Source organism: Pongo abelii, chromosome 7 (genome assembly GCF_028885655.2).
Source record: "Pongo abelii isolate AG06213 chromosome 7, NHGRI_mPonAbe1-v2.0_pri, whole genome shotgun sequence".
In the NCBI taxonomy this organism is placed as follows: domain Eukaryota; kingdom Metazoa; phylum Chordata; class Mammalia; order Primates; family Hominidae; genus Pongo; species Pongo abelii.
Genome location: NC_071992.2, coordinates 29,334,603 through 29,354,782, shown reverse-complemented (window position 1 = coordinate 29,354,782; position 20,180 = coordinate 29,334,603). Strand labels below are relative to the sequence as shown.

At 45.5% G+C, this 20,180-nt stretch overlaps 1 protein-coding gene across 7 annotated transcripts in view; it reads right to left on the bottom strand.

Moving 5' to 3' along the window:
* The window catches only part of EPHX2 (epoxide hydrolase 2), a 53,656-nt gene extending 36,594 nt beyond the window's left edge, over positions 1 to 17,062 (bottom strand). For 4 of the 7 annotated variants that reach the window (XM_009243647.4, XM_063726299.1, XM_063726300.1 and 1 more), the window contains exons 1-5: positions 16,872 to 17,052; positions 7,166 to 7,250; positions 4,347 to 4,506; positions 2,962 to 3,152; positions 1,115 to 1,237 (exon numbers count right to left, since the gene is read on the bottom strand). In XM_009243647.4, coding sequence (XP_009241922.2) covers positions 1,115 to 1,237; positions 2,962 to 3,152; positions 4,347 to 4,506; positions 7,166 to 7,250; positions 16,872 to 16,972 — 660 coding nt within the window. In that variant the 5' untranslated portion in view covers positions 16,973 to 17,052. 7 annotated transcript variants of the gene reach the window in all.
* Positions 17,063 to 20,180: the final 3,118 nt, after the last annotated feature.

Sequence of the window (20,180 nt, the reverse complement as noted above, 5' to 3'; positions counted from 1 at the left end):
CAGGTTGGTCTCGAACTCCTGACATCAACTGATCCACCCACCTTGGCCTCCCAAAGTGCTGTGATTACAGGAGTGAGCCACTGCGCCCAGCCTTAGCCCTCAATACTTTAGAATGTGACTGTATTTGGAGATGAGGCCTTTACAGAAGTAACTAAGGTTAAAGGAGGTCATTAGGGTGCGACCTAGTGCAATCTGACTGGTATCCTCATAAAAAGAGCAAGTTAGGAAGCAGAAAGACACAGGGAAAAACCAAGTGAGGAAATAGAGAAGGTGGCCATCTGCAAGCCAAGGAGACTGGCCTCAGGAGAAACCAACCCTGCTGGCACCTTGATCTTGGATTTCCAGCCTGCAGAACAGTGAGAGAATACATGTCTGTTGTTGAAGCCACACAGCCTGTAGTACTTTGTTATGGCAGCCGAGCAAACTAACCCACTTCCCTTTGAGGCAATGGCTGTGCATCCTTGGACGTGTGGCAGGCTCAGCTGAGTGCCAGCTCTCTCCTGCCGCTTCTCCCCTGTGCTCACAGGACGAGGCTGCTGCACTTCTGCAGAAGGCTGTGGACTCGCTGAGATCAGCGATCTTAGGTCAACCCAAAAAAAGAAAGGTGCCTCAGACATGGAGGAGCAGGTTAATCCCCAGGCAACCCCAGGGACATCATGATGGCTGTCCCAACCACCTCAGGAAGGGACAGGCTTTGCTTAAGAGGTTTTCCTCTGAGCTGGATGGAACTAAAGGGCTGCACCTGAGTGCCAGCAGCATGCTCGAACATGCCAGGTAGGGGCCCTGATCCTTAGGGTAAATGTTCTCCACATTTACGCTCAAAAGCAAGGTCAGGATGGCCTTGAACATCCCACTATTGCTGCCAGTTCCCTGGCCCTGGCACTAACACTAGTATAAATTCTTGTCTCCCTGTTCACTGACTGCAGAGAAAGAGGCAAGATGCTCCTTAGAGACATCGTGCTGACTGCACAGTGGGTGACGGACTCCCAATCAGCGGTGCCCGGGAGTCATTCATGGACTTCACGGACAGCAGCTTCTCTGCTCGTGGTTTTCTCCTGAGTCCAGAAACCATAGATGAGTGCAGAAAGCTTGGCTCACTCAGAAGTCAAGTTACCTGGACTCCGGTCACTTTCTCCAGTTCTTTCAGGGCCGTGTCAGTGTCCTGGACCAGGATGGTGACCATTCCCAAGTCACGGGCTGGCTTCAGATTAGCCCCGATATCATCCAAAAAAACGACCTGAGCCCAAAACAGCATGGGAGAATCCCAGAAAGAAACTCACCAGAATGCAAACAGGGGCTGTTTTATGATGAGGAGATTAAAAACTCTTTTCCTTTTGTAACCATCTACTGCTAAAATGGAAAGCATTTAATTACATAACATACGCATGAAAACAAAGGCACATATGACCCCACACAGACCTACTGGCTTCAGCCACTTCTGAAATTGCAAGAGGATTAGGAGAGGATACACACTTATCAAGGTGACATTAAAATTCTTCTGGGAAAATCAACAGGCATAAGTAGACCAAAAAATGTGTCTGGAAAAGAACTGTGGTGAGGGCAGAGAGTCAAACAATTGATGAAGCTACAAAAGGTAGAAATTTGGCACTAGAAAAGAAACAGACATATCTATGAAATAGAACCAAATACAAATAAGAATTTAGTTTCTAAGAAAAGCGTCACATCCAATTGGTAAGGAAGATTGTTAATGGCCTTGGTATGACTGGTTAACTGTTTGGGGGAATAAAATGGATCCTTGCTTTATATCTTACCCCCAAATAGATTCTTAATGAATCAAAAATTTATATGTAGTAACAAAGAAAGTGCTAGGCTTGATGGCTCACATCTGTAATCCCAGCACTTTGGGAGACTGGAAGGATTGGTTGAAACCAGGAGTTCAAGATTAGCATGAACAATATAGTGAGGCCCCCATTACAACAAAAAGTAAAAAATTAGCCATGCATGGTGGCATGAACCTGTGGTCATAGCTACTTGGGAGGCTGAGGCAGGAGGATCACTTGAGCTCAGGAGTTTGAGACTGCAGTGAGCTATGATCGCATCACTGCACTCCAGCCTAGGTGACAGAGTGAGGCTCTGTCTCTAAGAAAAAATAAATTAATTAGTTAAACAATAAATAAATAAAAAGAGAAGAAAAATCCTGGAAGTCATAGAAAGCATGGGTGCATGCATTTACCATCTTGGACAAGGGAAGTCTAGAATTCTAAGCAGCTCATCCAACCTGGAAGCCATCGACAGGAAGACTGATATATTCCTGTGCAGGCTTAGATTGGGAGCCCTGCTCTGAGGCTGACTCCAGGCACTGAGAAGAGAAGAAGCAAAGTCCAGGAGGAGAAAGGGGAGGTCCCAGGATGCAGCATGGCGAGGACTCCAAGGCTAGAGTTCAGGGTTTGCTCTGATCAGCTTGTGGGGAGGTAGGGGGTTGGAAATGTGAGGGAAAGGAATTTAATCTCTATTCAATCACCTTTTGCAGATTAAAGTAGGGACACACAAAGAGAAGAGAGCTTTAGGAAAGGTGATCTCTGGAGACAGGCTCAGGGCACAGGGTGTCTGGTGGGAGACCGTGGCAATACCGGAGCCCGTCCTCACTCACCCTTTGTGGGGATGAACCTGACTACTAGTCTTGTGGCCTTGCAAGTCTCCCAGGATCTCCATTTCTTTGTAAGTAAACTGAGGCAGCTGGGCTAAAACAGCTTTTGCTGATGCCTGTTTTGACAAAAGTTCTGTAACAGCTATACAATGGAGCCAAATGCCCACCTCTGGGAGAACTTTCTAGATCAAAGAATGGGTAACAGTCTTTTAGGAGAAGACGTGGTCTGGGAGAAGTGGACTCAGAGCTGTCCTGCCAGGCCCAAGATGTATCCCACCTGCTTACTCCTCAGTTTTTCTCTGGTTGCAATATCTCTGAACATCCTTCTCTGCCATAAGGAAGGGTCTCCGTACCTCACTGGGGCTGGCCTTCAGGGTGTCCAGCAGAAACTTGTAGATCTGAGGTTCAGGTTTGACCATTCCCACCTGACACGACTCTATCAGGAAGTCAAAGTGCGTCTTCAGCTCACACATCAGCTGGGCCAGGCCATCTCTCTCAGCACGGTCGTCCAGCCAGGTGTTGGTGAGGATGGCAGTTGTGAATCCTGAGCAAAAAGCCACTAGTAGATGGACCAGCTACAGACCTTTGCCCTGAAATGCTCCAGATACCCCCAGGGGACTCCAATGATGGGCCAAGCAGGTTGTGCTCACTTTTATCAATCTCTTATGCCCAACTTTCAACCAACAAACTGGAAAAGAATCATCTTGACTCATGAACACCTCTGACACAGACACAAGCGTGAGTTGCGTTCATTCAAGGCCCTCAGAAGCCTAGATGGAGAAACTACCCTCCTTCCTCCTTGACAACAGTGGAGCAGCACTTTTACACTCATCAGCTCATTTTGATCTCCACCACCTCAGGGGTGGACAGGGCCGATCCTACCCTCCCTCATTCACAGATGAGCAAACAAGCTCAGACAAGTCACGAGCCACCCAGAGCCACATGGTGAAGGTCCAGCATTCTTTCTAGTCCATGCTACTGAAAACACTGCTTGACTAAATTCCAGAATACTTGCCTTGGCAATCAGGGACTAGGTTCCTATTTCAAAACTAGAGAAGTGTACATAGAGATAGGATTATCCCCTGGCTTTATCTGCCTAAACAGCGAGGGTGAGAACTAGGCAATGCTGGAAAGAAGACACTGAAGAGTTGATGGTGAGACTCTTCCCACGCAATAAGAGGGAGGAATTGCAGACACCGGATGGCTCAGCCTCAACCAGGTAAGTCTACTGATAAGAGGGTGGAATAGTTTCAAGTATGCCTATGACAAGAGTCAGGTGTTCACACCAAGTCAACGCCTATGGATGAACTTGACCTCATGTCTTAGACTACGTGACATAATCTGAGCCCATGTCAGCCAACTCATTAGCTTGGACACTCTGATACCCAGAGGCTGAGAAAATCACAGTTGCTAAAAAGGCCTTGTTTTTTAATCACTGTGACAAAAGATCATGTCATTTGGGTCATTACTAAAGTGCCATTGAAGGGGAGAATGATGCTCACAAGGCAGTCATGGGCATCAATTGCTTTATTAAGTAAAATTCTGCCATTTTTCCAGCTTTTCTAATAGTGCTGCTTTTGCCATTGGATAAAACTTGCTTTGGGGCCATGTTTAAAGAGGCTTTCCATCATGGCTCAGAAGATCTGTGATCTCAAAGCTCACTTCAACGGATTCTGACCTAATGCTCCCGAGGGTTCTGTGTGGTCAGGCCTGAGACTGGCCAGTATCAGATCCTTACCTTTCTTCCTGAGCATGAGAGCTGCCTTGAGCATGGGGTGGTTGATCTTTCTGGCTGAAATTGCCTTGTCAAAGATTTCTTTTATGGAGAAATTCTTGGGGAGGCAGACTTTAGAGGTCTCGGAGCACTTCCTGCAGTTTTCTTCCATGAGTGGTATCCACTGTCAAAGTGAAGTGAGGGGACAATTTGTATGGCCACTCAGAAAAGCTCGGGCAGGGTCTACTAAATCTAAACATATACATTCCCTGTGACCAAGCAATTCCATTCCTGGACACATACCCACTGGAAATGCCAACATATGTTCTCCAAAAGACATGGCCAAAAATGTTCATAGCTGTACTCCTAGAGTCCCAAACCAGAAACGACCCAAATGCCCACTAACAGCAGAATGGATAGATTGTATTATATTCACCCACAGTCATAGCAGTGCTATTCCTAGGAGCCCTGTCTTAGCCCATCTCAGCTGCTATAACAAAAGACCAGAGGCTGGGTGGCTCATAAACAGCAGAAATTTATTTCTTACAGTGCTGAAGGCCGGGAAGTCCAAGATCAAGGCTCCAGCAGATTTGGTGTCTGGTTAGGGCCTGCCTTCTATTTCACAGATGGCACCTTCTTGCTGTCTTCACATGGTACAAGGGACTCGATAGCTGTCTGGGATCTCTTTTATAAGTGCACTGATCTCACTCCTGAGGGTTCCACCCTCATGACCCAATTACTTCCTGAAGGCCCCACCTCTTAATAACATCACCTTGGGGGTTAGGATTTCAACATAGGGATTTTGGCGGGTGGGGGGGGGGTATCACAAACACTTGGACCATAGCAAGCCCCAAACTGGAAACTACCCAAATATCCACTGTTATGGGCTAAACTGTGTCCTCCCCAAAATTCCTGTGTTGAAGTCCTAACCCCCAGAGCCTCATGATGTGACTATATTCTGAAATCAGGCCTTTAAAGAGGTACTTAAGGTAAAATGAAGTCATTATGACGAATCTTAATCCAATATGACTGGTGCCCAAATAAGAAGAGGAGATGAGGACATAGACACACACAGGGACGACCATGTGAGGACACAGGGAGAAGACAGCTAAGAACTTGCTTTTTTTTTCCCTGTCTCTCTGCTTTCTACCATGTGAGGATACAGCAAGAAGGTGGCCATCTGCAAACCAAGAAGAGAGCCCTCACCAGACACTGAACCTGCCAGTGCCTTCATCTTGGACTTCCCAGCCTCCAGAACTGTGAGCTACAAATGTTTGTTGTTTAAGTCACACAGTCTGTGGCATATTTGCTGTAGGTAGCAGCTAAAGGTGCTATATAAGACACAGCCCTAGCAAACTAATACACTCACTAATAGCAGAATGGATTGTTATATATACACATCATCATAGCAGCACTATTTGTAATAGTCCCAAACTGAAAACTACCCAGACCCCCATCAATAGAAGAATGGATAGATTGGGGTATATGAATGTGATGGAATGCCATGCAGCAATGAGAATAAAATGATCTATGGAAGCATGCAACAACTATGAGTCTCATTCACACAATGTTGAGCAAAAGATGCCAGACACAAAAGAGCTGATCTGCACAGTTCCATTTACAAAAAGTCCAAAACAGGTAAAAGTGATCTATTTGGATAGAAGTTAGAATGGTAATACTCTTGGAGGGATGGTGTCCAGAGCGGGGTTATGTGTTGCCTACAGTGCTGAGAATGTTTTATTTCTTGATCTGGGTGCTGGTGACAGCAGTATACTTAGTATGTGAAAAGCCATCAAGCTGTATGCTATGTGTACTTTTCTGTCTGTATAGTATATATACATGAAAAGTTAAAAGATGACATTCATTCCCAAGATAAGACTTTTTTTTTTTAAGACAATTCAAGTGTAAATAGCCTTTAGCATGATATAGTTTTCCAGGCTTCTTCCCTCTAGCCATGCCAGTTTCCTAGAAGTTACACACAGACTATCAGAAGCCACCAAAGGAGTCTGAATGAAACGCAGGATTTTCATAGCAATTACTAGAAATTCACTCTAAATTCTGTATGTTCACTGAAAATACAGGCTGGGCATGGTGGCTCACACCTGTAATCCTAGCACTTTGGAACACCAAGGTGAGTGGATCATTTGAACCCAGGAGTTCTAGACCAGTCTGGGTAACATGGTGAAACCCCATTTCTAGCAATAATAATAATAATACAAAAAACAGCTGGGCATGGTGATGTGTGCCTGTAATCCCAGCTACTTGGGAGGCTGAGGTGGGAGGATCATCTGAGCCCAGGAGGTAAAGGCTGCAGTGAGCCATGATCATGCCACTGCACTCCAGCCTAGGCAATAGAGTGAGAACCTGTCTCAGAAAAAGAAGAAAGCAGAAAGAAGAAAGAAGAAAGAAGAAGAAGGAGAAGGAGAAGGAGAAGGAGAAGAAGGAGAAGGAGAAGGAGAAGGAGAAGGAGAAGAAGAAGAAGAAGAAGAAGAAGAAGAAGAAGAAGAAGAAGAAGAAGAAGAAGAAGACAATATATAGCATTTCCCTCTTTCTTACCTTCCAACAATATTATTGAGGTTTTTTTATGGATTAAATAAAAAGTCAATAATTCAATAATGTTCTTCCCAATAGTTTCATCACAGTTTTCGTTCACCATTTGCCACAATATATTAGCAAGTATGTTTTAAGGTGACTGCAATACTCCCATTAATACCATTAAAACAACATTTGCCTTCACAGAAAAGGTGGGTGTTTTCTATTATGGTGGGCCCCAAGTTTGGGGAGATGGGCACGCAGGCAGAGAACATTCATCCAAAGGGCTCTGTGTGGTGATGTCCCCTCACCTGGGAAAGTGTGATCTCTCCTCTCATAAGCCGGGTAGTGGTACCCTCTGGTCCCCCTTTCTGGAAAGCATCATTCAGAAGGCCTCTGGAAAACACAAAGAACATCAGGAACGTTCTGTGCATTTTGTCATGGCAGCACATGGCAACAGACACTGTTCATATTCATTGAGAAGCAGCCACTAGAAAGGCATACTGCCAGGAACTGGAAAATGCAAACGCAGTTCAAATTGGTATCTTTGCCCACAAGGAGCCATCCAGCTGAGGACATGAGACCATACAGTAAATCACAGGATGTTCCACAGAGAAGCTGCCCATGGGAAACCACCTGATAGCAGCTTCAACCAGAGGTGCTTCCTACTTTACCATTTAATGGTCAGAACCAAGAGTGGGCACCTGGCCATTACTGTCCTCGTGTGCACCAGGCATGGTCTCAAAGAACTTTTTCATGAGTTCACCTTCTTCAAAAAGAATGGAATATGTTTTTTTCTGGTTTCGATTCTGCCTCTCTAGTTTCTATTTTATCTTAATCTCATCTTCTAACCTTTAAAAAGTTTCCTGTATTAGTCTGTTCTCACACTGCTATAAAGAAGTACCTCAGATCGGGTAATTTATAAAGAAAAGATATTTAATTGGTTCATGGTTCTGCAGGCTGTAGAGGAAGCATAGCTGGGGAGGCCTCAGGGAACTCACAATCATGGCAGAGGGCAAAGGGAAAGCAAGGCACGTCTTACATGGTTGGAGCAGGAGGAAGAGAGAGAAGGGGTAAGTGCTACACACTTTTATAAACAACTAGATCTCATGAGAACTCACTCACCATCACGAGAACAGCAAGGAGGAAATCCATCCCCATGATCCAATCACCTCCCACCAACCCCCTCCTCCAACATTAGGGATTACAACTGGACATGAGATTTGGGTGGGGACACAAATTCAAACCATATCACTGTGTTAAGGCTGGGTTGTATGCCTCCATCCCAAATACATACATTGAAGTTCTAACTTCCAATACCTCAGGATGTGACTGTATTTGGAGAGTGGGTCTTTAAGAGGTAATTTGAGTTAAATAAGATCATACAGGTGGGCTCTAATCCAACAATAGGACTGCTGCCCTTATAAGGAGATTATGACACAGACACACACGGAGGGTCAACCATGTGAGGACACAGGGAGAAGAACACTGTTAACAAGCCAAGGAGAGAGGCCTCAGAAGGAACCAATCCTGCTGACATCTTAATCTTGGACTTCCAGCCTCCAGAGCTGTGAGAGAAAACATTTCCATTGTTGCCATCCAGTCTGTGTTTGCTGTTACAGCAGCCCCAGTAAATAAGTACACTGAGTAACAGAGCAAACGTATTTATGTGTACAAATGCATTTGTTCTATTACTCAGGTCTGGAAAGTAATTTTAACTGGCTTGCCAATTCCAGATGAATTCCAGTTGAAGTGGCAAGCCAGTTAAAATTACCAGCCCTGAGTAACAGAACAAATATCCCCATCCTGGGAGCTTTATTTCTGATAATAGTCAAGTATACCTTTTATCAGACACCCTCTTGCAGGTAACAGTGGTCAGCTCTGGACCAACTATAAGGAGACATATACGTAATATCTGTGGCCTTGCTCAACTTTTCAATGTCAGCAATGGTTTTCCCATACCTTTGCCAACAGTTTTTGGTGTTTTAAACAGCTTTCTTAAGGTATAATTATTGCTACGGTTTGAACGTTTGTCTCCTCTGAAGCTCATGTTGAAATTTAATCCCCGATGTAGCAATATTGAGAGGTGGGCCTTTAAGAAGTGATTGGGTCATGAGGGCTCCACCTTCATGGATGGATTAATTCATCCTAATGGGTTAATGAGTTAATGGGTTATCATGGGATTGGGACTAGTGGCTTTATAAGAAGTGGAAGTGAGGCCTGAGCTAGTACATTGAGCACCCTCACCATATGATGCCCTGTGCTACCTTGAGACTCTGCAGAGAGTCCCTACCAGCACAAATGCCCTCACCAGATGCAAACCCTCAACCTTGGAATTCTCAGCCTCCATAACTGCAAGAAATAAATTCCTTTTCTTTATAAATTACCCAGTTTCAAATATCCTGTTGTAAGCAACAGAAAATAGACTAAGACAATTACATAGCATTAAATTCACATAGTATGATGATTCAATGATTTGCAGTAAATTTACAGTCGTGTAAGCATCACCACATTCCAATTTTAGAACATTTCCACCTCCTCCAAAAGACTCCTGGTCCCTTTCAGTATCTGCTCCTCAGTATTAAGAAGCAATGCAATATTCAACTTAACAATCCTATTGAGCACCTTAAGTGTGTGAGGCATTGTACTATGTGCTGTGACGCCAAAGTGGAAAAATATGATGCTATTCATAGGAAGCTCATAGAAGAACAAGGGAGGCAAGATATAAACAAATAACTACAACACACTAGATGAGTGGGAAAACAAGGGAAAATTATTTCTTCTTCTTGGAGAATGGGGGATGATAAAAGAAGAGGAATTAGGGAAAGAATATAACTATACCAGAAGAAGATACCACTGAATCTATAAAACAAGGGCAGGTGGTCATTAAAAAAAAGCAACTTGATACAACAAGAACATTCTTGGTATTGGAAAACATGAGCTTACCTCCATATCCTAGCCTAGCTCCAGCTCCTCTTCCTGTTAATGATAAGGCTCCTCTAATCTCCCCCACTCAGAAGGAAACAAGCAAAGAAATCTCCAAGAGACCATAAAACCCCCGGGTATCGGTTATGTCCCCTTCAAGCTGTAGGGGGAGGGGAATTTGGCCCAACCTGGGTATATATCCCCTTCTCCCTCTCTGATTTAAAGCAGACCAAGGCAGACCTGGGGAAGTTTTCAGATGATCCTGATAGGTATACAGATGTCCTACAGGGTCTAGGGCAAACCTTTGACCTCACTTAGAGAGATGTCATGCTATTGTTAGATCAAACCCTGCCCTTTAATGAAAAGAATGCGGCTTTAGCTGCAGCCTGAGGGTTTGGTATCTTAGTCAAGTAAATGGTATCTTAGTCAAGTAAGTGATAGAATGACAGCCGAAGAAAGGGACAAATTCCCTACCGGTCAACAAGCCATCCCCAGTATGGATCCCCACTGGGACCTAGACTCAGATCATGGGGACCGGAGTCGCAAATATCTGTTGACCTGTGTTCCAGAAAGACTAAGGAGAATTAGGAAAAAGCCCATGAATTATTCAATGATGTCCACCCATAACTCAGGGAAAGGAAGAAAATCCTACTGCCTTCCTTGAGCGGCTACAGGAGGCCTTAAGAAAATATACTCCCCTGTCACCTGACTCCCTTGAGGGTCAATTGATTCTAAAAGATAAGTTTATTACCCAATCAGCTGCAGATATCAGGAGAAAGCTCCAAAAGCTATCCCTGGGCCCTGAACAAAACTTGGAGACATTATTAAACCTGGCAACCTTGGTGTTCTATAATAGGGACCAAGAGGAACAGGCCGAAAAGGAAAAGTGAGATAAGAGAAAGGCTGCAGCCTTAGTCATGGCCCTCAGACAAACAAACCTTGGTGGTTCAGAGAAGACAGAAAACAGAGCAGGCCAATCACCCAGTAGGGCTTGTTATCAGTGTGCTTTGCAATGACACTTTAAAAAAGATTGTCCAACAAGAAACAAGCTGCCCCCTCACCCATGTCCACTATGCCAAGGCAATCATTGGAAGGCACACTGCCCCAGAGGACAAAGTTTCTCTGGGCCAGAAGCCCCCATCCAGATAATTCAACAACAGGACTGAGGGTGCCTGGGGCAAGTGCCAGCTCATGTCATCACCCTGACTGAGCCCCGGGTAAGTTTAACCATTAAGGGTGAGGAAATTGACTTCCTCCTGGACACTAGTGCAGCCTTCTCAGTGTTAATCTCCTGCCCCGGATGGCTGTCCTCAAGGTCTGTTACCATCCAAGGAATCCTGGGACAGCCTGTAACCAGGTATTTCTCCCACCTTCTCAGTTGTAATTGGGAGACTTTGCTCTTTTCACACGCCTTTCTTCTTGTGCCTGAAAGTCCCACACCCTTATTAGGGAGGGACATATTAGCCAAAGCTAGAGCTATTATCTATATAAATATGGGGAACAAGTTACCCATTTGTTGTCCCCTACTTGAGGAGGGAATCAACCCTGAAGTCTGGGCATTGAAAGGACAATTCAGGAGGGCAAAAAATGCCTGCCCAGTCCAAATCAGGCTAAAAGACCCCACCACTTTTCTTTATCAAAGGCAATATCCCTTAAGGCCTGAAGCTCATAAAGGATTACAGGATATTTTTAGACATTTAAAAGTTCAAGGCTTAGTAAGAAAATGCAGCAGTCCCTGCAACACCCCAATTCCAGGAGTACAAAAACCGAACGTTCAGTGGAGACTAGTACAAGATCTTAGACTCATCACTGAGGCAGTAATTCCTCTATATCCAGCTGTACCCAACCCCTATACCCTGCTCTCTCAAATACCAAAGGAAGCAGAATGGTTCATTGTTCTGGACCTCAAGGATGCCTTCTTCTGCATTCCCCTGCACTCTGACTCCAAGGTTCTCTTTGCCTTTGAGGATCCCACAGACCACGTATCCGAACTTATGTGGACGGTCTTGCCTCAAGGGTTTAGGGATAGCCTTCATCTCTTTGGTCAGGCACTGGCCCAAGATCTAGGCCACTTCTCAAGCCCAGGCACTCTGGTCCTTCAGTATGTGGATGATTTACTTATGGTTACCAGTTCAAAAGCCTCATGCCAGCAGGCTACTCTAGATCTCTTGAACTTTCTAGCTAATCAAGGGTACACAGCATCTACACTGAAGGCACAGTTCTGCCTACAAGTCAAATATCTAGGTCTAATCTTAGCCAGAGGAACCAGGGCTCCCAGCAAAGAATGAATACAGCCTATACTGGCTTGTCCTCACCCTAAGACATTAAAACAGTTGTGGGGGGTTCCTTGGGATCACCAGCTTTTGCCGACTATGGATCCCCAGATACAGCGAGATGGCCAGGCCGCTCTATACTCTAATCAAGGAGACCCAGAGGGCAAACACTAATCTAGTAGAATGGGAACCAGAGGCAGAAACAGCCTCCAAAACCTTAAAGCAGGCCCTAGTAAAAGCTCCAGCTTTAAGCCTTCCCAAAGGACAAGACTCTCTTTATACATCACAGAGAGAGTTGGAATAGCTCTTGGAGTCCTTATTCAGACTCGTGGGACAACCCCACAACCAGTGGCATACCTAAGTAAGGAAATTGATGTAGTGGCAAAAGGCTGGCCTCACTGTTTATGGGTAGTTGCAGCAGTGGCCATCTTAGTATTGGAGGCTATCAAAATAATACAAAGAAAGCATCTCACTCTCTGGACTACTACTGACGTAAATGGCATACTAGGTGCTAAAGGAAATTTATGGCTCTCAGACAACTGCCTGTTTAGATACCAGGCGCTTGTGTGTGGCCCTGAACCCTGCCACTTTTCTCCCAGAGGATGGGGAACCAATCGAGCATGAATGCCAACAGATTGTAGCCCAGACTTATGCCACCGGAGAGGATCTCTTAGAAGTCCCCTTAGCTAATCCTGACCTTAACCTATATACCGATGGAAGTTCATTTGTGGAGAATGGGATACGAAGGGCAGGTTATGCCATAGTTAGTGATGTAACAGTACTTGAAAGTAAGACTCTTTCCTCAGGGACCAGCACCCAGTTAGCAGAACTAGTAGTGCTTACCTGAGCCTTAGAACTGGGAAAGGAAAAAAAAAATGTGTATATAGATAACAAGTATGCTTATCTAATCCTACATGCCCATGCTGCAATATGGAAAGGGAGTTCCTAACCTCTGGGGGAACCCCCATTAAATACCACAAGGAAATCATAGAGTTATTGCACGCAGTGCAAAAACCCAAGGAGGTGGCAGTCTTACACTGCCAAAGCCATCAAAAAGGTGAAGGAGAAAAGGCAGAAGAAAACCATCAGGCAGATGCTGAGGCCAAAATTGCTGCCAGGTGGAACCTCCCATTAGAAATACCTATGGAAGGACCCTTGGTATGGAACAACCCTCTCCAAGAGATTAAGCCCCAGTATTCCCCAACCGAAACAGAATGAGGACTTTCATGGGGGCATAGTTTTCTCCCCTCCAGGTGGTTAACAACAGAAGACGGAAAGGTACTCATACCCGAAGCCAGCCAGTGGAAAATACTTAAGACGCTCCACCAAACTTTTCACTGAGAACACTCATCAAATGGCCAAATCCCTATTTACAGGGCCATATCTCCTTCAGACCATCCAACAGGTAGTTAAAGCCTGTGAGGTGTGCCAAAGGAATAATCCCTTGGTCCATCATAAGGCTCCTCTGGGGGAACAAAGAATAGGGCACTATCCAGGAGAAGACCGGCAGTTAGACTTCACCCATATGCCTAAGTCAAGGGGATTTCAATACTTGTTGGTCTGCGTTGATACCTTTACAAATTGGATGAAGCCTTGCCCTGCAAGACAGAGAAGGCTCAAGAAGTGGTTGAAGTCCTAATTCATGAAATAATTCCTAGATTTGGGCTTCCCCAAAGCTTACAAAGTGACAATGGTCTGGCTTTTAAAGCCACAGTAACTCAGGGAGTTTCCAGGGGCTAGGGATACAAATACCACCTTCACTGTGCCTGGAGGCCACAATCCTCAGGAAAAGCCCATACAAGACCCTGTAACCACGAATACTGAATACCATCTTAACTTTCCAAGCCCCTTTATGCATCCAACACAACCTGTTATCAGGCCTGCCCCTGGGGCACCTACTCTCCCATCAGTGTAATTACACCCTATAACTTCAAGCCTCAACTGATCATAGTAACTCCTGAGTCACCCAAACAGCTCCGTTCAGATGGTTTGTCTGCTTCTCAGGGCCCCCAAAAATCATCACCTCCTCCCTGCTTAACAAACAGTCTGGGTTTTGTAATGGCAAACATACTCCCTGCATGACTGTTCACCCCTGGACCCCCTGCAGCAGTGCCCCCACCACTAGTGAATGCCTTCTTATCCCCTCTTTCAATTACTCTCTTGAATGGTTCCTAGTAGATACAAACGGTTTTTTCTCCAATGGGAAAATAGAACACAGGGAGCCACTCAGTCTGCTCCCAACACCCTTTTCAGCCTCTCACCAGAGCTACCTTGGCAAGTATTCTAGGAGTGTGGGAAAATGAAAACAACAAACTCACACACCTTTTTAACATACACAACTAGTTCATTCTACCCGGCCAAGGCATATTCTTCTTATGTGGAACTTCAACCTACATCTGCCTCCCCACCAGCTGGACAGGCACGTGCACCTTCTCCTAAGTTCCAACACTAACATTGCCACAGGAAATCAGACCCTATCAGTGCCCCTCAAAGCTCAAGTCTGTTAGCACAGGACCATACAACTAATACCCCTACTTATAGGGCTAGGAATGCCCACTGCTACAGGAACCAGAATAGCCAGTTTAACTACTTCATTATCCTACTACCACACACTCTCAGAGGATTTCTCAGATAGTTTGCAATAAATAAATCTATCCTTACTCTACAATCCCAAATAGACTATTTGGCAACAGTGACTCTCCAAAACCGCTAAGGCCTAGACCTCCTCACTGCTGAGAAAGGAGGACTTTGCATCTTCTTAGGGGAGGAGTGTTGTTTTTAAACTAACCAGTCAGGGATAGTACAGGATGCTGCCTGGCACTTACAGGAAAAGGCTTCTGAAACCAGACAACGCCTTTCAAACTCTTATACCAACCTCTGGAGTTGGGCGACTTGGCTTCTCCCCTTTCTAGGTCCCGTGACAGCCATCTTGCTATTACTCACCTTCGGTCTCTGTATTTTTAATCTCCTTCTCAAATTTGTTTCCTCCAGGATCGAGGCCATCAAGCTACAGATGGTCTTACAAATGGAACCCCAAATGAGCTTAACTCACAACTTCTACCGAGGACTGCTAGACCGACCCACTGACCCTTTGACTGGCCTAGAGAGTTCCCCTCTGGAGGACACTACAACTGCAGGGCCCCTTCTTTGCCCCATCCAGCAGGAAGTAGCTAGAGCGGTCATCACCCAGTTCCCAGTAGCAGGTGGGGTGTCCTGTTAGGAGGGGGGATGGAGAGGTGAGGCCAGCTGGACTTTCTAGGTCAAGTGGGGACTTGGGGAACTTTCCTGTCTTACAAGAAAATTGTAAAATGCACCAATCAGTGCTCTGTAAAATGCACCAATCAACACTCTGTAAAATGCACAATCAGCAGGATTCTAAAAGTAGCCAATCACGAGGAGGACTGAAAAAAGGGCACTCTGATAGGACAGAAATGGAACATGGGAGGGACAATAAGGGAATAAAAGCTGGCCACCCCAGCCAGTAGCGGCAACCCGCTGGGGTCCCCTTCCATGCTGTGGAAGCTTTGTCCTTTTGCTCTTCACAATAAACCTCGCTATCGCTCACTCTTTGGGTCTGCGCCATCTTTAAGAGTGTAACACTCACTGCAAAGGTCCACAGCTCCATTCTTGAAGTCAGCAAGACCACGAACCCACTGGCAGGAACCAACTCTGGACACAACTATAGCCTCCAACTCCTGGGCTCAAGCAATCCTCCTGCCTTAGCCTCCCAAGTAGCTGGGGCTACATGCATGCACTAATGTCTAGCTAATTTTATTTTTATTTTTGGAGAGACAGGGTCTTGCTATTTTGCCCAGGCTGGTCTTGAACTCTCAGCCTCAAGTGATCCTCCCACCTTAGCCTCCCAAAGCACAGAGATTACTCGCCTTTCCCTCAAGCTACCTGCCATCTCGTCTTCCTTACTATATTAAAAGCAAAGGCTCCGGACATGGACTACTGAGGTTGGATTTTTGGCTCTGCTCTTTAACAGCTATGTGATTTGGACAGCTGGTTTCTTTCTGTGCCTCAGTTTCCTCATATGTAAAAGGAGGATATGAACAATGGCTTCCATGCCTGGCCTTCTTTTTCACTTTATAAATAAGTATACTTCTCTCCTTTCTGAATGTGGGAATAATACATTGTTTATAAATTTAGAAGTTGGAAACTACAAAAAAAAAAAAAAAAAAGAGAGAGAGAGAGAAAGAAAATCATTACATTATTCCTAATCCCATTTGATGTACTTTGGCCTATTTCTTTCAGGCACTTTTCTGCATGTACCTTTTTTCCATAGCTGAAACCATATTGTATAAATAGCTTCAGATTCTGGTGGGCTGGTTTTTTCATGTAGTAGAACAGGTATTTTCCCAAGTCCCTGAGCTCTCACTCTGCACACCCCATCTACCATTTCCCAGTGATGTGGCTTTGGGCGTTGCTGCAGTTTGCTATTACACAAGTAAACATGCAACCCACACCTGGGGAGAGAACTTTCTTCTCTCCTGAATCTCAGCTCGCATCTTTAAGCGCCACCCCATTAGACAGGACGCAGCAGAAGAAGAAAGTTCCATGAGTAACTCCTCTCCCTTTTGGAAAAGTTCACAGAAAGCAATTTTGGAGTCCTTGGCAACGTTTAATTATGAACATTCAGAAAGACAACGGATCTCCTCATATGCACTGGCACTTCAGGGCCAGGTCTTTAGTTTCATGATTCGCATGATTCGCAGGGCTCCGGCACAGGAGCAATCTGAAAGCAGGGCTGCAAGCCAAGCGCGGTCTGCCTCCTGAGGCCCCGACCCACTGCGGCGGCGGCGCTGGGCCCCCTTACCTGGGCAGCGCCAGGGCCTCCTCCGTGCGGCCAAGGACGCCGAAGACCGCTGGCAGCGCCAGTACCCCGTCAAGGTCGAACACGGCCGCGCGCAGCGTCATGGCGGCGGGTCTGCAGCCTAGCACCCGGACACGCAGCTAACCCGGGAGATGCGAGAAGGCCAGGGCGCAGGACCCGCCCAGCTTCGCCCGGCTCTGCCCCGCCCCTGCCCTGGCCCCGCCTCCTCCCCACACCGCCTTAACGGGGCTCCGCTCCCTGCCCGGGTTAAGGCTGGACTCTGTCCGGCCGGGAAAGAGGCAGCGGGAGGGGCATAGGAAAGGGAGTCAGAAGGAGAGGTAGAGGAGGCCGGCAAGGCGGGGACCCCAGGCTAGAATCTCGCCTCTGGATGTAACGCCTTCTACTGCCTCAAAGGAAAGTCCAAAGTCTCCTATGCCCCCTCCCCACGCCCCTGCAGTAGCTGGTTGAAGAGGCAAACCCAGGCCCGGGCCTTCCTGAATGGGCCGACAGCTCCCTGCGAACTTGCTGGACTTGGAATGCCTGGGAAAGAGGCCACAGACCGTGTGTGTGTGTGTGTGTGTGTGTGTGTGTGTGTGTGTGTCTGTGTGTCAGCACATCCAGTGACTTTTCTAGATTCAGAACATAAGACCATGTGTGCGTGTGTGTGTGTGTGTGTGCGTGTGTGTGTGTGTTGGCATATCCAGTGACTTCTGTATTCAGAACATAAGACCGTGTTGGGGGGCGGGGGGAGGGGGCATATCCAGTGACTTTTCTAGATTCAGAACGAAGGATCACAGATCCCTCACTATCCTGACCACTCCTCTAGGCACGCTCTTCTTTGCCAAGGCAAATGTGTTTCTAGAATAAAATATGATGTTCCAGCTATGGTGTGCCAGCCCAGAATATTTCGATTTCAATCTCTTGTGGAATGAGGCTTAGAAGAACTAAATGTAGGCTATTATTTTCCTTTTGTACACGCTACTTGTAATAATTCTGTCTTAAAATGTGCGAGGTTTGTTTTTAATCACCGATTTCCACACTATTGGCTCATTTATGTTCCTAGAAAAACTAAAACTTTGGCTGGGAGTCCTTGAGCTGTTGTAGTGCAGCTCCATGAATTAAAAACCATGTCTTTGGTGGAGACCAAACAGAGTGAGTGAGATCTCCAACAGTGGAGAATTTACTCTTGAATGTGTCTCTTTGGATTTATCCAAGATACCCTCCACCACGGAGCTTCAAGAACCTTGTGAGAGGTTGTCAGATACCTCACTGTAACTGGGAGGTCTATAACAGCCTCTGGATCTAGCAATCAACAACAAGATTGACCAGAGCTGTGGGTTTCCTCTGGGCTGTTTGCCCTTAGCAAGCCATGCTGTTGCTTCCCTCTCTAGCTTGGTAACCTCTTCCAGGCTCCTGCCTGGAGCAGTTATTAGTGTTTTCTGAGATTCTTGCCAAAGAAGCAGAGAGTGGCCAACACTGCCAAATGTTACAGGAAGAACGGAAAAAAAGCTGTCCAATTTTGGACTTGGATGACACTGGATGTTTCAGAACACTTTTTGTGGGCCCTTTGTGGTAGAAACTAGATTACTCTGGATTTGAAGACTGAAAGATTGGCAGAGAAGGGAATACAGCAAGCTAGTTTCTCATGAAGTTAGTTGATCTCAAAGGTATAATTGAATTTTAAAAAATAGAAAGCAAATTGCAGCCTGACCTATATAGTATGAAACCTGTTAAATCTCCAGATTGGGCATGGTGGCACACACCTGTAATCCCAGCACTTTGGGAGGCTGAGGTGGGAGAACTGCTTGAGGCCAGGAGTTTGAGACAAACCTGGGCAACAAGGCAAGACCTTCTCTCTATAAAAAATAAAAATAAAATATTAGCTAGGCATGGTGGTGCATGCCAGTAGTCTCTGCTATTCAGGAGGCTGAGGTGGGAAGATCACTTTAGCCCAGGAAGTGGAGGCTGCAGTGAGCCATGATTGTGCCACTGCACTCCAGCCTGGGTGACACAGCAAGACAAGACTCTACCTCCAAAAAAAAGAGAAAAAAAATTAAATCTCCAACTTAGAGTTTCCTTTGGGCTCCAGACTTGCCAACTTCTTACTCGACATCTTACTCAACATCAATATCCAACTTCTTATTGAACATCTTCTCTTGAGTGTCTACCTTTGAGATCTCAAATTTATCATGGCTAAAACAGAACTCTCGCTCCATTTCTACTTCCCACGCCTGTTCCTCCTAGTGTGTTCCCTATCTTACAAACTGGCATCCCCATTGACTCAGTGGCTCAGTCCCGAGACCACGGAGTTGCTTCCAGATCCCTGGCTCCCAGCCAAACCATATGTTCGTGTTTCTAGCGGTGGCCCGCTGATCGAGGCAGAGATAGCAGCTTCTAGTTCTATGGTGGTGTTTTCTGGGAGTCCTTCCTAAAGGCTCAGTCTGGAGCTCACTCCTCCATTCCGTTCAAAGATTGTGTAGGCTTGCAGTCTCTTATCTTAAATCCCTTTCTTCTCTTTCTGTTTAAAATAACTACACTGATTTCTGTTGCCTGCATCTGAATTCTGCATCTAGCACAGTATTGCTTATGAATACATAAGTATATTTATACAAGCAGTAAAGTGTAGAGGAACGACACACCTACAGAACTAGATTTCATAAAGCCCCCTTTTGAGAAGAAAAATTTAAAAACGTAGAAATATGAGTTTCACTTTCCTCTTTGGTTAAGAGAAAGCCATGAAGCCATCACATGGACTTTTATTTATTCAGGAGCAGTTAACTTGTAAATAGCTCTGGTGTGGAATATTTTATAATGCCTTGCGAGTTACAGAACTTTCTGATTGAATTGCTTAGGCAAAGATTAAAGGTCTCAATTGCATTTCACTGCACTTTGCGCTTTTTCATGGTCATGCTTCTCCTGTGTTTTCTGCTACTAAGGTACAGAGAGATAAAGGCTTACCCAGCAGGACTATGGGAACTGGGTGGCTTTTTGAAATGTAAATCCTAACCCCTATGTCTTCTAATTTTAATATTTATGAAATATGTTTTAGGTGATAGCATGAATCATAAAAGATGGCTAATGTAGTAGTGAAAATTTATAAATTACACCTGATTTCAATCACTAAATTCATAATGAACGTACAGTGACCTCATTAAGGTTTATTTTGGGTTTTCTGCCATTCCTACGCTTTCTGCAACTTCCTGCTAGTCCTTGATTGTCCAACCCTATTTTATAAAATCTGTTTAACCACTAGGGGTTGAGAGGGAGGACTTTACACTGCTGCTTCTCTCTACTGTAGATACTTTAATGGAG